This window comes from Hyla sarda, chromosome 2 (assembly GCF_029499605.1).
Source record: "Hyla sarda isolate aHylSar1 chromosome 2, aHylSar1.hap1, whole genome shotgun sequence".
NCBI lineage: Eukaryota > Metazoa > Chordata > Amphibia > Anura > Hylidae > Hyla > Hyla sarda.
The window spans coordinates 106716825-106738174 of NC_079190.1; the positions used below are offsets into that span (position 1 = coordinate 106716825).

The window sequence follows — 21350 nt, forward strand, 5'->3', positions numbered from 1 at the left end:
GCGACCCCTAGTGGCCGAATTTAAAAGTGATTTTAAACTGTTTTAAAATCACTTTTTTTAATTAAACTATATTAAGTACTACAACATTTTTGTTTTCATGACAGTGCCCATTTAAATGAATATTTTGGTGGAAAAAATTATATATGTTGCTGACATCATGAAAAATTAACAAACAAGCCATACTTTCCTACCCCAGTCCCCCAAAGCTCCCAGCTTCTTTCTCCTACTGTTCACTATTTCTGCCTGCTTCCAGGTCAGGGAGACAGAGAAGGTCCTGCCTGTTCAGCAAATCTCTGACTGCAATAGTGTCCCATAGTGATTTCCTGATGCCTTCTAGTTTTCTAAAGGATTGTGATTATTTGGACAGTAACATTTAAAGAGGTACTCCACTGGAAAGCATTTTTTTTCTAAATCATCTGGTGCCAGAAAGTTAAACAGATTTGTAAATTACTTCTATTAAAAAATCCTTCCAGTACTTATCAGCCGTTATATGCTCCACAGGAAGTTCTTTCCTTTTTGTCTGACCACAGTGCTCTCTGCTGACACCTCTGTCCATTTAAGGAAATGTCCAGAGTAGAAGCAAATCCCCATAGCAAACCTCTCCTGCTCTGGACAGTTCCTGATATTGACAGAGGTGTCAGCAGAGAGTACTGTGGTCAGACAGAAAGGAAATTCAAAAAGAAAAGAACTGCCTGTGGATCATACAGCAGCTAAGTACTGGAAGGATTAAGATTTTTAATAGAAGTAATTTACAAATCTGTTTAACGTTCTGGCATCAGTTGATTAAAAAAAATGTTTTCCAGTGGAGTACCCCTTTAAAGGGGTTCTCCGGTGCTTACACATCTTTTCCCCTATCCAAAGGATAGGGGATAAGATGCCTGATCGCGGGAGTCCCGCCGCTGGGGACACCCAGGATCATGCACGCGGCACCCCGTTTGTAATCAGTCCCCGGAGCGTGTTCGCGCCGGGTCTGATTGCAGGCGACCACCGGGCAGGCGGCGTGTGACGTAACGCCTCCGCCCCTGTGTGACGTCACGCTCCGCCCCTCAATGCAAGCCTACGGGAGGGGGCGTGACAGCTATCACTCCCCCTCCCGTAGGCTTGCATTGAGGCGCGGAGGCGTGACGTCACACGCCGCCCGCCCTGTGGTCGCCGGTAATCAGACCCGGAGCGAACATGCTCCCGGGACTGATTCCAAACGGGGTGCTGCGTGCATGATCCCGGAGGTCCCCAGCGGCGGGACTCCCGCGATCAGGCATCTTATCCCCTATCCTTTGGATAAGGGGATAAGATGTGTAAGCATCGGTGAACCCCTTTAAGCCCTTTAGGTGCTGGTCCTTATCAGGTCCGCTGAGCTGCCGGGATGCATTTTTTTCTATTTTAGACGCCACAATCAACTTTGATTGCGGCGACTAAGGGGTTAGTACCGGACATCCCCGTGATCGGTTATGTTTGGTATTAGCCATGGGTCCCGCTGCTGATAGCTGTCTGGACCACCCCTCTATGACCCCGCCCGTGACCCTGCGTCATAGAGGGGGAGCGGGACGAGGGCGTACAGGTACGTTCTTAACTCCTTAAGTCCGCTCCCGATCTATAATGCAGGGCCACGGCCGGGACCCGTGGCTAATAGCGTGCGGCATTGATTGCGGTGCCGCGTGCTATTAACCCTTTAGACGCGGCGTTCAAAGTTGAACGCCGGATCTAAAGTGAAAGTGAAAGCATGCCGGTTAGCTCAGGCAGCTGTTCCGGATAGCCGCGGCGAAATCTGGAGGATCCCTACTTGCCTCATCGCTGTCCGATCGCCGAATGAATGCTCAGTGCCTGAGATCCAGGCATGAGCAGTCAAGCGGCAGAATCATCGATCACTGGTTTCCTATGAGAAAGCAGTGATCAATGTAAAAGATCAGTGTGTGCAGTGTTATAGGTCCCTATGGGAGCTATAACACTGCAAAAAAAAAAGTGAGAAAAAAAGTGAATAAAGATCAAACTATTAAAAGTTTGAATCACCCCCCTTTTCCCATAAAAAAAAAAACAGTGTAAATAAAAATAAACATATATGGTATCGCCGCGTGCGGAAATGTCCAAATTATAAAAATATATAGTTAATTAAACCGCACGGTCAATGGCGTACGCGCAAATAAATTCCGACGTCCAAAATAGTTCACTGGTCACTTTTTATATCATGAAAAAATGAATAAGTCTTATCAATGCAAAAATGGTACTGCTAAAAACTTCAGATCACGGCGCCAAAAATGAGCCCTCATGCAGCCCCATACGCGGAAAAATAAAAAAGTTATAGAGGTCAGAAGATGACTATTTTAAACGTATTAATTTTCCTGCATGTAGTTATGATTTTTTCCAGAAGTACGACAAAATCAAACCTATATAAGTAGGGGATCATTTTAAGCGTATGGACCTACAGAATAATGATGTGTCATTTTTACTGAAAAATTTACTACGTAGAAACGGAAGCCCCCAAAAGTTACAAAACAGCGTTTTTTTTTCAATTTTGTCTCACAATGATTTTTTTTTCCGTTTTGCCGTAGATTTTTGGGCAAAATGACGGATGTTATTACAAAGTACAATATTGCAAAAAATAAGCCATCATATGGATTTTTAGGTGCAAAATTGAAAGAGTTATGATTTTTTAAAGGCAAGGAGGAAAAAACAAAAATGCAAAAACGGAAAAACCTTCGGTCCTTAAGGGGTTAAGTAGTTAAAAACCATAACTCTAATAGCCATTTTTCAGTACAGTCTCCTATGTGGGCTTTTTTTTTTTTTTTTTTTAGTGATTTACTATGCTGTGAAACAAAAAAAAAAAATGATTGAGGCAAAAAAAATGGCAATATTTGAGTTGTTTTTAAAGGGGTACTCCGGTGAAAACCTTTTTTTCTTTTAAATCAACTGGTGGCAGAAAGTTAAACATATTTGTAAATTACTTCTATTAAAAAATCTTAATCCTTCCTGTACTTATTAGCTGATGTATACTACAGAGGAAATTCTTTTCTTTTAGGAATGCTCTCTGATGACATCACGAGCACAGTTCTCTCTGCTGACGTTATTATAATAATAATAATGCTCTATTTATTGTTGTCCTTAGTGGGATTTGAACCCAAGTCCCCAGCACTGCAAGGCAGCAGTGCTAACCACTGAGCCACCATGCTGCCCTTAGCATACATCTGCTATGCATGGTTGCTAAAATCGACAGAGATGTCAGCAGAGAGCACTGCTCGTGATGTCATCAGTGTTCCAAAAAGAAAGGAATTTCCTCTGTAGCATTCAGCAGCTAATAAGTACTGGAAGGATTAAGATTTTTTTAATAGAAGTAATTTACAAATATGTTTAACTTTCTGCCACTAGTTGATTTAAAAGAAAAAAGGTTTTCACCGGAGTACCCCTTTAAACTGTTCACTGTGTGGTAAAACTGATTTCTCGTTCGGCTCGTTCATTAGGGGACACAGAGACAGTGGGTAGATGCTTCTGCCACTAGGAGGCTGACACTAGGCAACAAAAAGAAAGTCTGCCCCTACTGGCAGGATCAACCCCGCCTACAGTCTCTAAGCTTAGCTTAGTTTTAGCTTAGTGTCCGTATGAGGCAGACACAGGTCTGGAGTTCTCCAGACCTGGTCTTTTTTTTTTTTTTTTAGTTTAGGGAAATGTTTTTAGCTTCTTATCTCATTTTTATTTCCTTGTTATTAGGTGGGGGTTCCGGAGCATGATGCTACCTGTTCCCCCATATACCCCTTCTCGCCACCGGTCAGCACCTGGGATTGTACCCTGGGTCCAGGTCCCCCTACCTTCCCTGCTCATTTCGCTGTCTCAGCCCAGCATGATGCAGGTACCTAATAGCTGGCTAAAGACTTCAATAGGCAAGTTTCTCTGGGACACGGTGAGTATCCGCTATCCCTCGATCGCAAGTTTGTTCTTCCCCCTCAGGGTTTGCCAGTCCCTCCTGTGGTGGCTTTGGCCTCCTCTTTTTTGATCTTTCCTGCCTCTCCACACGACGGATGCCAATCTCAACTTACTGCTGCAGGGATTGGACAGTCCAGGTCCGTTGGTCCTCCCAGGAAGCTCTTCTCCCCATCAACATCCTGGAACTTCAGGCAATTTACCGTTGCTTCCTCCATTGGGAATGCCTTCTTCAGGAAGTCCTGTTTGTGTCCAGTCGGACAACTCCACGGCTGTGGCATATGTCAATCGCCAGGCCGGCACTCACAGCCCCACGACGATGACCGAGGTCTCCAGGATTCTGCTCTGGGCGGAACTCGGGGTTCCCTCCATCTCGGTGATTCACATACCGGGGTGGACAATTGGACCCTAGCGAGTGGTCTCTTCATCCTGAGGTGTTTGCGAAGATCTGCAACCTCTGGGGCACTCCGGACGTGGACCTCTTCGCATCTCGCCACAACCAGAAAGTTCCTTGCTTTGTCACGAAGTCCCGAGATCCTCTGGCCCTAGCCATAGACTCCTTAGTGATCCCCTGGTCACACTTCATCCTCCCAGGGTCCTGAGGAAACTCAAGGTGGAGGGCGTCCCCGCCATTCTTGTGGCTCCGGACTGGCCCAGGCGCACGTGGTACGCCGACGTTGTTCGCCTAGTGGCCGACGTACCACTGTGCCTCCCAGTTCATCCTGACCTGCTCTCTCAGGGTCCCCTTTGCCACCCCAATTTACTATCGCTGCATTTGACAGCGTGGCGGTTGAAACCGTGGTTCTAAGGGCCAGGGAGTTCTCTCCTCAGGTGATCCACAGGATGATTAGGGCGCTCAAGCCTTCCTCTGCGAAGATTTATCACCGTACTTGGCGGTCCTACTTTTATATGGTGTGAGTCTCAATCCTTCTCCCCAGTTGTTTTCTTTCCATGCTTTCTTTCCTTTTTGCAGTCTGGGCTGGAACAACGCTTGGCTCTCAGTTCCCTAAAGGGTCAGGTGTCAGCTCTCTCCATTCTTTTTCAGCGCCCCCTGGCGTCCGACCCTCACATCTGCACTTTCCTTCAGGCTGTAGCTCATGCGGCTCCTTACACAGATCCCCTACTCCCCCATAGCAGTGTACTCCCTTCAAACCTCTCCAAGACATTTCACTTTGTCTCCTTTCCTGTGGCCTTCCTCATTGCAGTCACTTCCATTCGGAGAGTTTTGAAGCTGGCGGCTCTCTCCTGCCGTTCCGCTTACCTGGTCTTGCACCAGGATAAAGTGATTTTCCCTCATTTTTTCCGGTCTCCGCCTTTCACCTAAATGAGGGTATCATCCTCCCGTCCTTCTGCCCAGCTCTGTCCCATCCCAGGGAATGGTTGCTTCATGGCCTTGACGTGGTACGGGCCGTTTGGATTTACCTTTCGGTCACTTCATCCTTTCGCCAGTATGACTCTTTCTTTGTGCTTACGGAGGGTCGTTGTAAGGGATTTCCTACTTTGAATGTGATAATTTAGCGGTGGGATCCGTTCTGCCATCTCGGAAGCTTACTGCTGCAAAGGGACGACTCCGCCTTTCCGGGTCTCAGCTCATTCCATTTGTTCCGTCAGGGTTTCCTGGGCTCTCTGCAACAGGGCATCGGGCTTGAAAGTCTGTAAGGCAGTAGCCTTTACAAAATTTTACCAGGTGCACACCTTTCATTCCTCTGACGCTAGTTTGCGTCGCAAGGTGTTGCAGGCAGCTGTAGCCCAGCCTTCCAACTGAGTTGCTTGGGTTCTCTCCCACCCTGGGGACTGCTTTGGTACGTCCCATGGTCTCTGTGTCCCCAAATGGAGTCGAACGAGAAAAAGTAGATTTTTATGCTTACCGTAAAATCTCTTTTTCTGAGGATCCATTGGGGAACACAGCACCCACCTATTTGTTCTGGTGTCCTTGGTTTGGTTGCCTGTCCGAGGGTTGGTTCGTTTATTTTTTTGTCTGTAATTTCCTCGGACAGTTGCTGTTTTTTCTTTCCCTGTCGGTCCTCTCCTACTCCTATGGGACTAAACTGATTAGCGCAGAGTCTGAACTTTCTTTTTGTTGCCTAGTGGCAACCTCCTAGTGGCAGCAGCATATACCCACAGTCTCTCTGTCCCCCCAATGAATCCTCCTAGAAAGAGATTTTATGGTAAGCATAAAAATAAAATTTTTGTCTGTTCTTTAGGTCAGTATGAATACATTGATTTAGTGTGTATGTGTGTATATATATATATATATATATATATATATATATATAGCAAACAGCACCCAAGTAGATAGTAGATGGTGCAAGCAGCAATGAAAAATCCTAGGTCAAGGCAGGTAACACATCCAAGAAGAAGCTGCAGCATTCAAAATTATGAGTGTAGAAAAGGTGTTTATTCCATATCAATACAAAAAGCACAACGTTTCTGCTGCCAGTGCAGCCTTTTTCAAGCAACAAACAGTGATCACATGGGTGCTATATATATGCAAATGCACAAATCAATAAAGTAACCAATCAAAAAATTAAGAGGTATATACCATGTAAAGTGCTATAAGATATAGGGCATAAATTGCCACTATAATAATAAAGTGCATAGTGGACAGTGTATATTAAAAACACAATAAAACTTTACAAAGGCTACGTTTTACAGCAAAAAATATCATAATACAGTAATTACATCATTAAGTTCAAACATGTGTTGCATAATTAATGACTATACGGGAGGCGGGATGGTTCAGTTGCACTCACCCTATGTGTTATATTCAAATCATACGTACAGTGTAACCAGCGATGCAGCATGGGCATCCGCGCGCGCGGCCACGTGACGCGCCAAGTCACATGATCCTCCTCCATCGCGTCACGTGTCCGCGCGCACTTCCGGCCATGCGCACCGACATGTAAACAATGAACAGCCCTATTGGAACAAATGCGCATGTCCAACAATGTGACTCTAGATGCGGTTCGCAACGGCCGGAAAAGAAGTCAGAATAGAGTCTAAGAAATAGCAAGTATAAAAGAAAAAATGAAATAAGATAAATTAAACAGAGAAAGATGTGTAGAGTAATAGGACGAAGAATGAGAATAAAATATAAGTAGAAAAAAATGGAGAACATTGAAAAAATGAAATAAAATGGAAAAAATAAAGATAAAATGAAAAAATAAATAAAAATATAAATAATAATAAAATTTAAATAAAATAAAATAAAAGAAAAAAAAAATAAAAAAAAAATAAAAAGATAAATAAAGATAAAGATGAATATAAATAAATATAACAAAATTAAATAAAAATATTAAACAAAATGGACAAAGATGCACATTTCTGTCTGTTAACCAAGCATGTATATCAATCACTCAGGGCCAATTTTTTATTATTATACCTCTGTGCCTATTATAGGGCCACCCAGGAAGGTGGTGTATCCTCACCCAGGTGAGCCCTACCACAGGAGACGCGAAGGCGTAATTAAACGCCATCTGGCCAACTATGGAAGGCCAAATCATGAGGTTGGGTCACCCCCTTTAATGGCCACTGCATCCATAAAGTAATCCGTACTTTATCAGACTAGTGCTCTGTATGTCCAAAAGAAAATAAGTAAACAAAACAATAATTTTCTCTTTAATGATGTTTTTTACCTCCAGACCACCGGCACCGCCATGGGCACGAACGTGGCACCTACGTATGCCAACGTGTACATGGCGGTGCTGGAGGAGACCTCTATCTATGTGTCCCACCACTCTGACAATTTGTTGGGGTGGTGGAGATACATAGATGATGTCTTCTTGGTCTGGAAGGGCACGTTAGATTCACTTTATGATTTTCATCACTTTTTGAATTCTATTAATACACACATTAAATTTACTTTAACAGCATCACATAATTCGGTTAATTTTCTGGACACTATTGTTTCTATTAATGAACATCGTTTAGTTACAAGCCTGTATACAAAACCTACAGACTGTAACTCCATGTTACATTACAAAAGCAACCATCCTCGCCCGATGGTCCGATCTCTGCCCACAAGTCAAATGATGAGGGCGAGACGGATCATCGTGAGGATGAATTGGAACCAGCCCTGGACAAAATTATCAGAAATTTTTCTCAACGTGGCTATCCCTCCAAACTCTTGGAGGAGAGCAAACAGCATGTCATGCAGATGGATAGAACAAAATTGATTCATGAATCTAGAACTAAGTCTTCTGTGCCCCGGGTCCCTTTTGTATCCACATTTGGTGATCACTCGGGATTGATTTCCAGAGTGATCAACAAACATTGGAGATTACTGGGTGAGTCTTTTCCGCAAATCCCAGAGTTTGCGAGTTCGCCCCTTATGTCCTACCGGCGACCTCGCAACCTCAGGGATAGATTGATTAAAGCTGATGTGTCCCGCCAGACTTCTATTCAGCGTTATCTCACAGTACAAAACAAGGGCTCATACCCTTGCTGCCAGTGCATTAACTGTCCCCAGATGGCTAAAGGTCCACAGTTCACGCATCCCACTAGCAGCAAGGTGTATGATCTCAAGTACTATCTGACCTGTTCCTCCACATTTGTTGTGTATGCCTTGGTTTGCCCATGTGGTCTCATCTATGTGGGTGAGACCACATGGGATTTTAAAACTCGGTTTAATCACCACCGGTATACGGTAAGGAAAAAACGGTTAGACCTGCCAGTGGCAAAACATTGCACTGAATATGGTCATACCGAACGGGATTTGAAATTTACCTTGATCGACCACGTACCCCAACAAAAGAGGGGAGGTGACCGGATTAGTAAATTAAAAAAATTAGAACTGAAATGGATCTTTGAGCTACAGTCACTTCGCCCAAAGGGTCTCAACGTGGATTTTACTTTAACACCCCAAATATATAGTGCATAAACCCCATTTTTCCTCCTTAACTTTAAAAAATCATAACTCTTAAAAATTTTCACCTAAAATTATATATAATGGCTTAATTTTTGTGTCACTAATTCTACTTTGTAATAACATTAGTAATTTTACCCAAAAATCTACGGTGAAACGGGAAAAAAAATCAATGTGCGACAAAATTGATGAAAAAACACTATTTTGTAAGTTTTGGGGGCTTCTGTTTTTACGCAGTACATTTTTTTGTCAAAAATGATATCTTATCTTTATTCTGTAGGTCCATATGGTTAAAATGATACCCTACTTGTATAGGTTTGAATTTGTATCACTTCCGAAAAAAATCATGAAAGCATGTAGGAAAATTTATACGTTTAAAATGGTCATCTTTTGACCCCTATAACTTTTTTTTTTTTTCTGTGTTCAGGGCGCTTTGAGCACTCATTTTTTGCGCCGTCATCTGAAGTTTTTATCAGTACCATTTTTGTTCTGATCAGACTTTTTGATCACTTTTTATTCACTTTTTTGTGGTATAAAAAGTGATCAAAAATGCGCTATTTTTGACTTTGGAATTTTTTTGCTCGAACGCCATTGAACGAGCGGTTTAAAAAGCGGCATATTTTTATAATTCAGACATTTCCGCATGCGGCGATACCACATATGTTTATTATTATTATTATTTACATAATGTTTTTTTATTTTATTTTTGGAAATGCCGGGTGGTTCAAACTTTTATTAGGGGAAGGGATAATTGAAAGGGTTAATGATTTTTTTACACTTTTCTTATGCAATATTATAGCTCCTATAGGGGGCTATACATGTACTGATCTTTTACACTGATTGATCCATCTCCATAGGAATGGATCAATCAGTGTTTTCGGCGATTGAATGCTCAAGCCTGGATCTCAGGTTTGAAGCATTCATTCGGCGATCGGACAGCACAGAAGAAGGTAAGAAGACCTCCTCCTGTGCTACAGCTGTTCGGGATGCCGCGATTATACCGCGGCGATCCCGAACACCTCCCTGAGCTAACCGGCAACTTTCACTTTCGTTTTTAGCCGCGCGGCTCAGCTTTGAGCGCGCGGCTAAAGGGTTAATAGCGCGCGGCACAGCGATCAGTGCCGCGCGCTATTAGAAGCGGGTCCCGGCTTCACTATGACGCCGGGCCCGCCACGATATGATGCGGGGTCACTGTGTGACCCCGCGTTATATCGCAGGACCGGGACCCAGGACGTACCCATACGTCCTGGGTCCTTAAGAGGTTAAGTGTGTGTGTAATAAGGGGGCACTTTATTAAGTGTGTGTGTAGTGAGGGGGCACTTTATTGAGTGTGTGTATGTGGTTTTCATAGCAAATGCGCCACAGGCTTCTCCATGCGGGCGGGTGTACACTTTTTACTTTCATTTTCGGCAGCTGCGGCTGCCGACGGCTCTTCGCCCGCTCCATCCCCGGGCGCACAGAACTCACTGCAGGCAGCGTGTGCGCTCGAGGTTCGGAGCGGGTGCCATGACAGAGTGAGTCCCGCGGTATCCTCGGCGGACATTAGCTCCGCCCACCTGGCTGCATAAGCGCCTCGGTAGCGCGAAATGGCCACCAATCAGCGCGGTGCGCACGCTGGGGCCGTGCTGGGGCCAATCACAGAGCTCCTTGCCCTGACCCGGCCTCTTCCTTCTACTGGCCGGCATTTCTTCTCTCTTCGCTCTGCACGGGCAGAGTTCTCCTCACAGCAGCTGACTCTGGGACACAGACTTGGGTGAGACTGTTCAGTTTTTTGTCATGTCCGTGCCCAGAACTGTTCCTCCCTCTAAGCAGATATTGGGAATATTGGTTACCCATTACGCTTGTAAAAACTGCTCTGCAAAAATGCCAGGTTCTGCTGAACCCACTTGTTCTGCCTGCTCCACTGCTCCCACAGACCCCCCTGCTATTTCTAACCCAGGTGCCCCCTCAGACCCGGTGGGTTCGGCCGCCCCTCCAGCCTGGGTTTCCTTCCTCTCCTATATCCGACTTGGCACTGGTCTCCCGTTCTGTGGTGACTGCCTTGGAGAGGTCTACCCTTCACCGGCCCTCTAGAAGGTCCCGTTCCCCTTCTCGCTTCGCATAAGCGTAATAGGGGTGTCTCCTCTGACTCGTCCCACGAGTCTTCTGGTAGACACAGGCGTTCCTCTCGCAGGTCTCGCCCAACCACTTCTTCAGGCCACACACGTCACTCTTCCAGAGGACGTTCCCATGGTCGCCGTTCGGGCTCTCCTGAGCCATGTACCAGGTCGGAATCTCCCTCTTCCAGGGCCGCCTCCACTCGTTTGCACTCTCTTGGAGAGCTAGCGGCCGAGGGTTCCAATTTGGCATCCGATTCGGAGGACCGTTCGGACTCAGTGGACACGATGAAATCATTGGTTATGGCCATTAACCTAGAGGACCCAGGAACTTCGGATGCAGCTCCAGAAGTATCCTTTCATCGTGCCCGACCGGCACCCAAGGTGTTCAGCTGAATTTGAGGCCATTCTAGAATCCGCACCCTGAGAAGAAGTTTCAGGGACTGAAGAAGGTCCAAGCGTGATATCCTATCACCAAGGACCTTGTCTCCAAAGTGACTTCCTCTCCGTCGGTGGATCCTCCGGTTTCCCGCTTCTCTAAGGCCACTACCTTGCCGCTGGCGGGTGCAGCTGCCTTCAAGGATCCTGCAGACAAAAAGGTTGAGTTGTTAGCGAAGTATGCCATTGAAGCAGCGGGTTCTTCCCTGCTTCCTGCCTTCGCCTCCACCTTGGGTGTCTAAGGCCCTCTCGGTTTGGCATTCCCAACTCTGCTCTGGCCCTCCAATGTTCCAAAGCTGGAGATTTCTGCTTCCTTGCACTCAGCTCACTGCGCTGCCTTTGCCACCGGTAATATGGTGGCCCTCCGTCGTTCCATTTGGCTTAAAACCTGGAACACGGACGCTGCATCTAAGAAGTCTCTCACTGAGATTCCTTTTACTGGCTCCCAACTTTTTGGCAAGTGCCTGGATGAGATTATCTCTGAGGCGACAGGGGGCAAGAGCTTCTTATTACCTCAAAACAAGCCTAGCACTTCTTTCCGCAGGAAGTCTTCTTCCTTTCGGACGTCTGGCCCTTCTAAAGGGTCCAGCCAAGCGCCTCCACGGGACAAGAAGGCCCCCTTTTTCCCTTGTGGAAGTCGGACACCAACCGTCCCGACCGTTTTGTGGCCAAATCGGGCAACCGCAAACCCACTTCTGCATGAAGGGATGCCCCCACCCGCAGCCTTTTCTCGGGTGGGAGGTCGCCTCTTGCTTTTTCGAGACGTTTGGACCACGCACATTCAGGACTCCTGGGTCAGGGACGTGGTATCCAACGGATACCGGATAGAATTTGCCTCCCTTCCGAGGGATCGTTTTTTTCAGTCCCGTGCTACCCGGCCTCCCTCGCTTGCAAGGGAATTTCAGGAGGCTCTTCAGTCCCTTCTCGTCCAGGGTGTCATTGTCCCAGTTCCTTCAAGGGAACGCTTTGGTGGTTTTTATTCCAATCTTTTCGTGGTTCCCAAGAAAAACGGTTCTGTGCGGCCAATCCTGGATCTCAAATGTCTCAACCAACATCTTCTGATCCGCCATTTCCGAATGGAATCTCTCCGTTCGGTGATGGCATCTATGGATGAAGGGGAGTTTCTTTCCTCGGTGGACATCAAGGATGCCTACCTTCACGTTCCAGTTTTTCCCAGACACCAGCGGTACCTCCGCTTTGCGGTTTGGAAGGTCATTATCAATTTGTGGCTCTCCCCTTCGGTCTGGCCACAGCACCACGAGACTTTACCAAGATTCTGGCGCCTGTGGTAGCTCTGTTACGGTCAAGAGGGGTCTTAGTGATACCCTACTTGGACGACCTTCTCATCAAAGCCCCCTCCAGAGCCCAGAATGTGAGCCTCACTCTTCAGACCTTATGTCGCTTCGGGTGGATGGTCAACCGAGACAAGTCGGTTCTCTCCCCCACCCAGTCTCTGGTCTTCTTGGGGCTTCAGTTTGACTCGGCTCAGATTCACCTTCCGCCGGACAAACGTCTGGCCCCCTTGTCGGGAGTCCGCTCCCTCCTAACACCATCCCCGGTCTCCATCCGTACTTGCATGGAAGTCCTGGGTCGGATGGTGGCAGCCATGGAGGCCGTGCCCTTTGCCCAGTTTCATTACCGTCCTCTTCAGCTGGCGATTCTTGCATGATGGGACAGGTCCCCTCTCTCTCTCGATCGCAAGATTCTTCTTCTGCTTCGGACTCTGCGGTCTCTGCGCTGGTGGCTCCGCTCCCCTCTTCTTCTTCAGGGGCGTTCGTTCCTCCCCCTCCACTGGCAGGTGGTCATGACGGACGCCAGCTTGTCGGGCTGGGGGAGTGTTTTCAGGAATCAGACGGTTCAGGGCCTCTGGCCCCCCCAAGTAGCCCTTCTTTCCATAAACATTCTAGAACTGAGGGCGATTTATCTGTATTTGAAACATTGGGAGTCCCTGCTTCTGGGTCACCCTTTCCGTGTCCAGTTGGACAATGCCACGGCTCTGGCATACATCAATTGGCAGGGCGGCACTCGCAGCTCAGCGGCCATGTCCGAGGTGTCAAAGATCCTCCTCTGGGCGGAACAAGTGGTTCCAGCCATTTCGGCGATTCACATTCCGGGAGTTCTCAATTGGGAAGCAGATTTCCTCAGTCGGTCCTCAGCCGACCCGGGAGAGTGGTCTCTCAAGGTGGAAGGAGTCCCCGCCATTCTGGTGGCTCCAGACTGGCCTCGAAGGGCATGGTACGCCGACGTGGTCTGGCTTCTAGACTACGTTCCGTTCTGCCTTCCTCTTCGTCCATACCTACTGTCACAGGGTCCCCTTTGCCACCTCAATTTACAGTCGCTGCTTTTGAAGGCGTGGTAGTTGAGACCGCGGTTCTAAGGGCCCGCGGCTTCTCTTCCCAGGTAATTCGCACCATGCTTAGGGCTCACAAGCCCTCCTCTGCAAAAATTTACCACCGTTCCTGGCGGTCTTACTTTCGTTGGTGCGAAGCTCAATCTTTTTCTCCAGTTTTTCCGTGCCCCGTCTCCTTTCCTTTTTACAGTCGGGGTTGGAACTAGGGCTGGCTCTCAGTTCCCTTAAGGGTCAGGTTTCGGCCCTTTCTATTCTTTTTCAGCGTCCTCTGGCTTCCAATTCTCATATCCGGACCTTCCTCCAAGGAGTGGCACATGCGGCCCCTCCTTACTGATCCCCTTCTCCCCTTTGGGACTTGAACTTGGTTCTAGGCGCTCTCCAGGGTGCACCCTTTGAGCCTCTTAGGGAGGTTCCCCTTCACCTCCTTTCCTGGAAAGTGGCTTTTCTTATAACTAATACCTCCATTAGGAGAGTTTCTGAACTTGCAGCTCTTTCCTGCCGTTCCCCTTTCCTGATAATTCTTCAGGACAAGGTTGTTTTCTGACCAGATCCGTCCTTCTTACCTAAAGTCGTTTCGACTTTTCATCTCAACGAGGACATCGTCCTTCCGTCCTTTTGTCCCGCTCCTTCTCATCCCAGGGAGCGTCTGCTTCACAATTTGGATGTGGTTGGAGCGGTTCGGACTTATCTTTCCGTCACCTCTTCCTTTTGTCAGTGCGATTCTTTTTTCGTTCTTACGGAAGGCCATCGGAAATGACAGCCTGCTTCTAAGGCCACCATTTCTCGGTGGATCCGATGTGTTATTTCAGAAGCTTACCGCTGCAAGGGGAGGACCCCACCTTTCAGGGTTCTGGCTCATTACACCCGTTCTGTGGGAGCATCCTGGGCTTTCCGAAACAAGGCCTCGGCCTCGCAGATTTGTAAAGCGGCCACTTGGTCGTCTTTACACACTTTTTCAAAATTCTATCAGGTTCATACCTTCGCATCGGCTGATGCTAGTCTGGGCCGTAAGGTGTTGCAGGCGGCGGAGGTACAGCCTGCAACAGGCGGCGGAGGTACTGCCTGACCTTTTTTTCTTCTCTGCCCACCCAAGGGACGGCTTTCGTACGTCCCAGAGTCTGTCCCCCCCAATGGAGCCGATAGAGAAAAGGAGATTTTTTAGACTTACCATAAAATCTCTTTCTCGAATGATCCATTGGGGGACACAGCTCCCGTCCCTTTTTCCTGGGGTTCCTTTTCGTTATCTGTCCGAGGGAGTGTTCAGTTATATTTTCTTCGGGTTCTCGGACAGTTCATGTTTTTTTTTTTTTTTCCTTTGACCTGTCGGTCTCCTCCTATTGCTCTGAGACGAAACTGAATTGCTCAGTGCCCTGGAGGTGGGTATATCCTGCTGGGAGGAGCCGACTTTTTGTTTACCATAGTGTCAACCTCCTAGAGACAGCAGCATATACCCAGAGTCTGTGTCCCCCAATGGATCCTTTGAGAAAGAGATTTTATGGTAAGTCTAAAAAATCTCCTTTTTTCGATATGATCTGTAGTTTTTTGGGGGTACTGTTTGGGTTTTAGATAGGACTTTCTAAATGCTTAAATGCTTTTTCTACATTTTTCTATTTACACTATATCAGGCGGGATGAATAGCATATACACATATTTGGACAATTCTGCAATCCCCAATAGTTAAGTTTTTTTTATTAGACAAATGGGAAAGAGAGGTGATTTGAATATTCATTATGTGGATTTTTTTCTATTTATAGTTTATTTTTATTTTTTTACACTCACGCATTATATGTGGTAAAGATGTTTGCTTGGGTAGCAGCTTGTCTTGATAGCATATCTGTTTTTAATAGCTTTTATTTTTTATTCTTTATAGAGCAATAGTGTAATAGAAAAGCCTGCATGTCCTCAGCCGGTGACCAAAAAGAAGGCAAAATGGGTAGCGCTTTCGCTAAAAATGCAAGAGGAAGAGTACCAAAGGAAGGTGGAACAAGATGAACAAGTGTATGGTAAGCCTCTAAAGTATTTCAGACAGATCTTACTCTGTTAATGCTTACATTAGCTTCTGGTTATCAAAGTTATTAAAAATTAGTTTTACATGGATATTATTGTCTCCTAATGGGTCTGTCTCTTATGTTGTCCACTGACATCACTACAACTCTATTGTAGATGAAACATATGATTTATTATATATTATTATTTGCTAGGCCCACAGCATCCTGATAGACTTCTGCAATGCCCATATGATTCCAACCACCAAATAAGAGCTTGTCGTTATCCTTATCACCTGATAAAGTGTAGGAAGGTGAGTGTATGTTAGAAACACAATAAAAACATTGTATGATGCTCATGTTTCTCTTCATATCGTAAAAATCTTTCACCTTTTACTAAAGATTTCCGTGGAGAGGAATGAAACTGAGTTTCGTAGCAATTTTTGCACGCTCCGGCTTTTGCCGGAGCTTACCTTCTTTGGTCAGAAAAATAAAACATGCTTTCTCCTGCAGCTTCTCCGCTGCCTCAAAAATAAATAAATAAATAAACATTGTATGATATAGGCTGACATCGAGGCGTTCTGAGAATTGAACTTATCCTAAGAATAGCTATCAATATTGTCTTTGGGAGGTTATATTTTGCTACTTTTAAAAAATGTTTTTGTTTTTTTTTTTTGTTTTGTTTTTTTAAGAAAAAGTGTGTGCTTATAATTGTTTTCTTCTGACCCCTATCTGTTATTTTTAGCAGTATCATTTTTGTTAAGATTGTTTGTCATGTACACCCTGCTCACAGTCTATTTAGCGCACTCAGGAGCCGAGTGCACATTATAGGGAATGGTCCCGGCTACTATCAGCAGCCAGGACTCGTGGCTAATGGCAGACATCACCGAGCAGAGTAATGACTGGCATTAACTATTTAGACGCCACAAGTTGATTGCGGTGTCTACAATGCAACATTTTTTATCTTGGCAGCTCAGCAGAGCTGATTGGGACACTCATGGTGAAATATCGGGGTCCTGATCAGCTGTGAGGACGGGCAAAGGGTCCTTACTTGCCTCTGTATTGTTCAATAGTGCAGGAAGCCCTGCCAGGCTTCACTAATGAATCACCGATAACACTGATCTATGCTGTACTATAGCACAGCATTGTTCAGTATATGCAATCAAATGATTGCATGTAATAGTCCCTTATAAGGGACCAAATAATTGTAAATAAAAGGTGAAAAAATGTTAATGTTAATAAGCCCTTTTCCCTTTTTTAAGTCAATTAATATATACAAAATTTAACATAAACAATATGTGCTATCGCTGCATGCATAAATGTCTGACCTATTAAAATATATCTCATAAAACTGCACAGTCGGCAAGTCATACTGCACTCAGCCAGTCACCGGCCGCAGCGAAGTTCCGACTCGGCCGGCAATAGGCTGAGTGTGAGAACGCTTCAAGACAATTCAAGACTATTCTCAATTCTTCACTACACCAGCACCTGCTGCCGGGGCCGAAAACGTCATACTGCCGCTCAGCCTATGGCCGGAAGAGTCGGGGCTTCGCTGTGGCCGATGATTGGCTGAGCGCAGTATGACTCGCCGACCACCGGCAACCAGTAAGAAGATCGCGGCGGAGACCGGAGCCGGTTACCGGAGGCCCCAGGGGAGCGAAGGAAGGTATGTGCATCTTTATTTTTTTTTCTGCCGGCAGTATGGAGGACAATTTTTATATTCTGGAGTTCTCCTTTAACCCCTTAAGGACCATGAGTACGTCCTTGGTCCTGCTCCCGTGATATAACGCGGGGTCCCACGGTGACCCCACATCATATCACGGCGGGCCAGGCGTCATAGTGAAGCCGGGACCCGCCTCTAATAGCGCACGGCATTGATCGCGGTGCCGCGCGCTATTAACCCTTAAGCCGCGTGCTCAAAGCTGAGCCACGCGGCTAAAAGTGAAAGTAAAAAGTGCCGGTTAGCTCAGGGAGCGGTTCGGGATCACCGCGGCATCCCGAACAGCTTTACTACAGGAGGAAGGTCTCTTACCTTCCTTCCTGCAGTCCGATCGCCGATTGAATGCTTCAAGCCTGAGATCCAGGCTTGAGTAATCAATCGCCGAAAACCCTGATCAATGCATCCCTATGGAGATGCATTGAACACAGTTAAAGATCAGTAAATGCAAAGTTATAGCCCCCTATGGGGGCTATAATATTGCAAAAGAAAAGTGTAAAAAAATCATTAACACTTTGAATTATCCCTTCCCCTAATAAAAGTTTGAATCACCCGGCATTTCCAATAATAAAAAAAAAACGGTAAATAAAAACAAAAAAAAACATATGTGGTATCGCCGTGTGCGGAAATGTCCAATTAAAAAAAATATACCACTAATTAAACCGCACGGTCAATGGCGTACGCGCAAAAAAATTCCAAAGTCCAAAATAGAGTATCATGAAAAGATGAATAAAAAGCGATCAATAAGTCAGATCAATGCAAAAATGGTACCGGCAAAAACTTCAGATCACGGTGCAAAAAATGAACCCTCATAGCCCCCTGAACACGGAAAAATAAAAAAGTTATAGGGTCAGAAGATGACAATTTTAAACGTATACATTTTCCTGCATGTAGTTATGATTTTTTTCTGAAGCAATACAAAATCAAACCTATACAAGTAGGGTATCATTTTAAACGTATGGACCTAGAGAATAAAGATAAGGTGTCATTTTAACCCCTTAAGGACTCAGGGTTTTTCCGTTTTTGCACTTTCGTTTTTTCCTCCTTACCTTTTAAAAATCATAACCCTTTCAATTTTCCACCTAAAAATCCATATTATGGCTTATTTTTTGCGTCGCCAATTCTACTTTGCAGTGACATTAGTCATTTTACCCAAAAATGCACGGTGAAACGGAAAAAAAAATCATTGTGCGACAAAATCGAAAAAAACACGCCATTTTGTAACTTTTGGGGGCTTCCGTTTCTACGCAGTGCATATTTCGGTAAAAATTACACCTTATCATTATTCTGTAGGTCCATACGGTTAAAATGATACCCTACTTATATAGGTTTGATTTTGTCGCACTTCTGGAAAAAATCATAACTACATGCAGGAAAATTTTTACGTTTAAAAATGTCATCTTCTGACCCCTATAACTTTTTTATTTTTCCACGTACGGGCGGTATGAGGACTCATTTTTTGCGCCGTGATCTGAAGTTTTTATTGGTATGATTTTTGTTTTGATATGACTTTTTGATCACTTTTTATTCATTTTTTTATGTTATAAAAAGTTACCAAAATACGCTTTTTTGGACTTTGGAATTTTTTTGCGCGTACGCCATTGACCGTACGGCTTAATTAATGATATATTTTTATAGTTCGGACATTTATGCACGCGGCGATACCACATATGTTTATTTATTTTATTTTTTTTACACTGTTTTATTTTATTTATGGGAAAAGGGGGGTGATTCAAACTTTTATTAGGGAAGGGGTTAAATGACCTTTATTAACACTTTTTTTAAACTTTTTTTTTGCAGTGTTATAGGTCCCATAGGGACCTATAACACTGCACACACTGATCTCCTATGCTGATCACTGGCGTGCATTAACACGCCTGTGATCAGCATTATCAGCGCTTGACTGCTCCTGCCTGGATCTCAGGCACGGAGCAGTCATTCGTCGATCGGACACCGAGGAGGCAGGTAAGAGCCCTCCCGGTGTCCGATCAGCTGTTCGGGACGCCGCGATTTCACCGCGGCGGTCCCGAACAGCCCGACTGAGCAGCCGGGATACTTTCAGTTTCACTTAAGAAGCGGCGGTCAGCTTTGACCGCCGCTTCTAAAGGGTTAATACCGCACATTGCCGCGATCGGCGATGTGTGGTATTAGCCGCGGGTCCCGGCCGTTGATTAGCGCCGGGACCCACGCGATATGATGCGGGATCGCGGCGCGATCCCGCTTCATATCGCGGAAGCCGGCGCAGGACGTAAATATACGTCCTGCGTCGTTAAGGGGTTAAAGAAAAATGTACTACGTAGAAACGGAAGCCCCCAAAAGTTACAAAATGGCTGTATTTTTTCAATTTTGTCGCACAATGATTTTTTTTCCCGTTTTGCCGCAGATTTTTGGGTAAAATGACTGATATCATTACAAAATAGAATTAGTGGCCCAAAAAATAAGCCATAATACAGATTTTTAGGTGCAAAATTTTAAGTTATGATTTTTTAAAGGTAAGGAGGAAAAAACGAAAGAGCAGAAACCGAAAAACGCCCGTTCCTTAAGGGGTTAAGGACCAAGCCCATTTTCGCCAATTTTATTTTTGCGTTTTAATTTTTTCCTCCTCTCCTTCTAAAACCCATAACACCTTTATATTTCCATCTACAGACCCATATAAGGGCTTGTTTTTTGCGTGACCAATTGTACTCTGTAATGAAACCTCTCATTTTACCATAAAATGTACGACGAACCCCAAATTTTTTTTCTTAGGGAGGAATTTTTAATGAAAACCACAATTTTGCGCATTTTGGAGGGTTTTGATTTCACACTATACACTTTACTGTAAAAATTACATGTGTTCTTTATTCTGTGGGTCAATACGATTAAAAGGATACCCATGGCTAGATACTTTTATATTTTTGTACCGCTTAAAAAAAATCTAAATCTTTTTGTACAAAATCAGTAATCTAAAATCGCCCTATTTTGACCATCTATAACTTTTTAATTTCTCTATCGGCTCCATTGGGGGACACAGAACCTTGGGTATATGCTGCTGTCTCTAGGAGGCTTGACACTATGGTAACCAAAAAGTCGTCTCCTCCCAGCAGGATATACCCGCCTCCAGGCCACTAAGCAATTCCGTTTTTGCTTAGTGTCTTTACCCTACAGGACCCATGACGTAACCTTACGTCTGGACACCCTGGGTCTTAAGGACCAAGGACGTACAGTTACATCATGGGCAGTTCTTGCCAACCCTCCTATCCCTGCTATTGGTGGTCTAGACACGACCACCAATAGCAGATCGGGGGCGGGGGGGTTAACTTACGTTTTCCCCGTCCTGCCCACCCACAATAGGTGGGGCAGGATGGGGAAACGACGGGGACCGGCGCCGAAGATCTACTTACCGATTCGGACGGGAGACGGAATCTGCGGGCGGCGATGACGTGCGGCTGGATCCGAGGGAAGCTGGTGAGTTTGAGACAGTTTGAGACCATTATACAGTGGTCTCTAACTGTAGCCCTCCAGATGTTGCAAAACTACAACTCCCAGCATGCCCAGACAGCTGTTTGGGCATGCTGGAATATGTAGTTTTGCAACAGCTGGAGGGCTACAGTTTGAGACCACTATATAGTGGTCCCTAAACTGTAGCCCTCCAGATCTTGCAAAACTACAACTCCTAGCATGCCCAAACAACATGTCTGGGCATGCTGGGAATTGTAGTTTTGCAACAGCTGGAGGACCACAGTTTGGAGATCACTTTGCAGTGTTCTCTAAAACTGTAGCCCTCCAGATGTTGCAAAACTTTAAATCCCAGCTTATCCAAACAGCAATCAGCTGTCTTGGCATGCTGGGAGTTGTAGTTGCGTACCTCCAGCTATTGCATAACTACATCTCCCAGCATGCCCTTCGGTGATCAGTACATGCTGGGAGTTGTAGTTTTGCAACAGCTGGAGGCAGACTGGTTGGAAAATACTGAGTTAGGTAACAGAACCTAACTGAAGGTTTTCCAACC

General features: G+C 45.5%; 1 protein-coding gene and 1 non-coding gene across 3 annotated transcripts in view; both read left to right on the forward strand.

Moving 5' to 3' along the window:
* The window catches only part of LOC130358873 (gametocyte-specific factor 1-like), an 89738-nt gene that overhangs the window by 13508 nt on the left and 54880 nt on the right, over nucleotides 1-21350 (forward strand). For both annotated transcript variants that reach the window (XM_056562783.1, XM_056562784.1), the window contains exons 3-4: nucleotides 15528-15660; nucleotides 15859-15956. In XM_056562783.1, coding sequence (XP_056418758.1) covers nucleotides 15528-15660; nucleotides 15859-15956 — 231 coding nt within the window. The remainder of the gene's footprint in view (nucleotides 1-15527; nucleotides 15661-15858; nucleotides 15957-21350) is intronic.
* Nucleotides 15995-16112, forward strand: LOC130359379 (U5 spliceosomal RNA). Its single transcript, XR_008890113.1, has one exon. It is a non-coding gene; the product is annotated as a U5 spliceosomal RNA (small nuclear RNA).